The sequence below is a fragment of the Arachis duranensis genome, chromosome 2, assembly GCF_000817695.3.
Source record: "Arachis duranensis cultivar V14167 chromosome 2, aradu.V14167.gnm2.J7QH, whole genome shotgun sequence".
NCBI lineage: Eukaryota > Viridiplantae > Streptophyta > Magnoliopsida > Fabales > Fabaceae > Arachis > Arachis duranensis.
Genome location: NC_029773.3, coordinates 72,673,270 through 72,676,121, shown reverse-complemented (window position 1 = coordinate 72,676,121; position 2,852 = coordinate 72,673,270). Strand labels below are relative to the sequence as shown.

At 42.8% G+C, this 2,852-nt stretch overlaps 1 protein-coding gene across 1 annotated transcript in view; it reads left to right on the top strand.

Annotated features, from left to right (window-relative positions):
• Window positions 1–774: 774 nt before the first annotated feature.
• LOC110278223 (uncharacterized) overlaps window positions 775–2,852 on the top strand; it is a 9,616-nt gene continuing 7,538 nt past the window's right edge. The window contains exon 1 of the mRNA XM_021136461.2: window positions 775–1,332. Coding sequence (XP_020992120.2) covers window positions 775–1,332 — 558 coding nt within the window. The remainder of the gene's footprint in view (window positions 1,333–2,852) is intronic.

Genomic DNA, 2,852 nt, shown 5'->3' with positions numbered 1-2,852 from the left:
CATTGACTTATGACTCGAGCATAAGGATTTGAATATTAGGGTGTTATATTATGGTATCAGAGCAGTTCGTCCTCGTGAGCCTTAGGGATAGAACTGGTTATGCTTCAATACATACTCTGAGTCTGTTCCTGTGCTAGTTAGGGTATCTAACCGATACATCTAGCATGAAGTCTATGAGTGTGTACCTTTGGTACTTTGAAGCACTATACTTCCGATATTGAGACTGATCAACTTGATATCGATTGTTTGGTGTGTATAGGAACCAGATGGCGCCTCGTGGACCCGGTCGGGGACGTGAGAGAGATCGTTCTAGTACACAGGAACCGGAAATCAACTCGAATAACCCGGTAAACCTTATGACGGCATTGGAGAATATGGCTGCTGCTATGCAGGCCACTGCGGAGGCCCTTAGGCAACAGATAAACAATAATGGCAATGGCGGAAGTGGAGCTCAGGGCCCGATGACACTGGCAACTTTCTTAAAAGTTAATCTTCAAGGGAACCACCAATCCGACTGAAGCTGATACTTGGTTTCAGGCCATGGAGCGAGCGCTGCAAGCGCAGTTGGTGCCTGAAGAGCAGCGTGTTGAATTTGCTACCTATCTGCTCATGGGGGAAGCATCGCATTGGTGGCAAGGGGCTCGACGTCTCCTGCAACAAGGGAATGATCCTATCACTTGGGATGCCTTTCAGGTGGAATTCTATAAGAAGTACTTTCCAAATTCTGCCAGGACAGCCAAGGAATTGGAGTTACTGCAGCTGAAGCAAGGTACTATGTCCGTATCTGAGTATACAGACAAATTTGAGGAGCTATTTAGGTTTTCCCGCATGTGTCAGGGAGCTCCGGGAGACTTTGAGGAATGGAAGTGTATTAAGTATGAGGGAGGACTTCGAAGTGAAATCCTGAGCTCCGTTGGACCGATGGAGATTAGGGTCTTCTCCGAACTTGTAAACAAGAGCCGTATTGCTGAAGAATGTGTGAGGAAGGTTGTTGAGGCAAAGAATGACCATCGGGGGTCCCACCGCAGGGAGCACAATCAAGAGTGCCCAACAAGGGGTCAAGAGTTTAAGAGAAGAGGATACCCACAACATTTTCCTCAAAGGCGAAATGACCTTGCGACGAGTGAGGAGTCCCAAAGAAACAGTAAGGAAAAACGGGCAGCGGCTGCTTCTGCTGTTTCGAGCTGTCAGAGGTGTGGAAGTCATCACCCAAATAGGCCGTGCCGATTGGGGTCAGGCGTATGTTACAAGTGCGGGTTACCAGGGCATGTATCAAGAAATTGCCAACAAGGAGAGAGTCAGGATGCGGCCGATTGCGGCAGTAAGATTGAGGTAATTTCAATAATCGAGCTTAAATGGTAGTGTGTGATTTTATAATACCGCCTGTACAGTAAAAACTCGGAATGCTGAGCTTAATATTAGACTGAGAAGCAAACCAGATGGTCCGAGTAAGGAATTGCCTTAATACAAATGGATAAATGCCTCTGATGTAAATGATTTTCTGTTAAGAATGATGTGTTGTATTTGTTATATAGTTGGTTAATTTTTGGATTTTTGGTGAAACGGATTGAACCCGTGACTTTTAGTTCCTTCGATTTAAATAGATAAGGAATGGTCCTAAATGATGGATTTGGAAACGTTGATTTGAAATACCAGTCATGCTAAGTTGTGGTTGGGTACTTGAGGAAATTATCATTGATGCATAGTCGGATTTAGATGATGATTGAGTGCAAGTTGTCGTGTTCGAGAAATGAGTGTTTGAGTGTAAGTTGTCGTGTTTGAGAGATGAGTGCTATGATGTTTGGTCATGGTGACCTTGGATTTAGATCAAGATTTGTAATGATCGGTTTCAGAGGAATCGTTTGGAAACCTTTAAATTGCAATGCTGATGCGGTACTGAGATTGGTTTGAGGGAACTCATGACGGGTGGTAAACTCCAATTTTTGGGGAGGTGCTGTTGAATTTTTTTTCAAGAATTTGAAGGAGTGTTGGTTATATTTTTGAAAATGATTTTTTATCTGAGTATTATATCAGCATGTCATGAAGAAATTTGAGGGTTTGAGAATAAGAAAGTAAGTTTGGAGATTATGCTTGGAGTTGAACTGTGATTAGAGGAATTGGCTTGGCAGAGAGAGAGAGAGAGGATAGTGATGGAGTATGATTAAGGTGTGGTGATGATTGTTGATTGATTATAGTGATGTGGGATAATGGCTATGATTAATGATGATGGCAATCTTATTGATGACATGATTCGAGATTTAATAAGGTATGAGATGATGAGACGGTAAAAGTAAGGGACGAGGCTATCGGTTGGCGTTGAACGAACGACCGAGACCCTCAGGAATAGAGAAATCAGAGCACGGCAACGGAAGCGCGCAGAGTAAAAGGACCTTGGAACTGTTATGCATTTGATATAAAGGCATACTATGCTCGCGTACTCGTAGGGATGGATGGAATTTTCGAGGGCGAAAATTTCTGTTAGGAGGGTAGAATATAATACCCGGTCTAACCAAAATTAATTAAATAATGAGTTAAGTAGGAGCGAACATGGTTGGAAGATTTGGCAATTGGAATTTGATGATTTCAATATGATATTTGGATTCAGTGAATTTTTCCGAGTCGGAAGACATAGTTTTCTGCGTAAAAGCGCGCAGTGGGATTTTGACCGGCAGTACCGGCTGAGACCTGTCTGGTACTGCAGCTGAGAAAATTGATTATGAGTAAATAAGATTAAGAAATGAGGAATTATAATTAGGGGAGGTAGAAATATTTGAAGTGCGATTTAGAGCGCTAATCTTAAAGGTTTTGGTCCAAAATTGGGCCAACGGACAAAAATAAGTGAACTGGGCCTA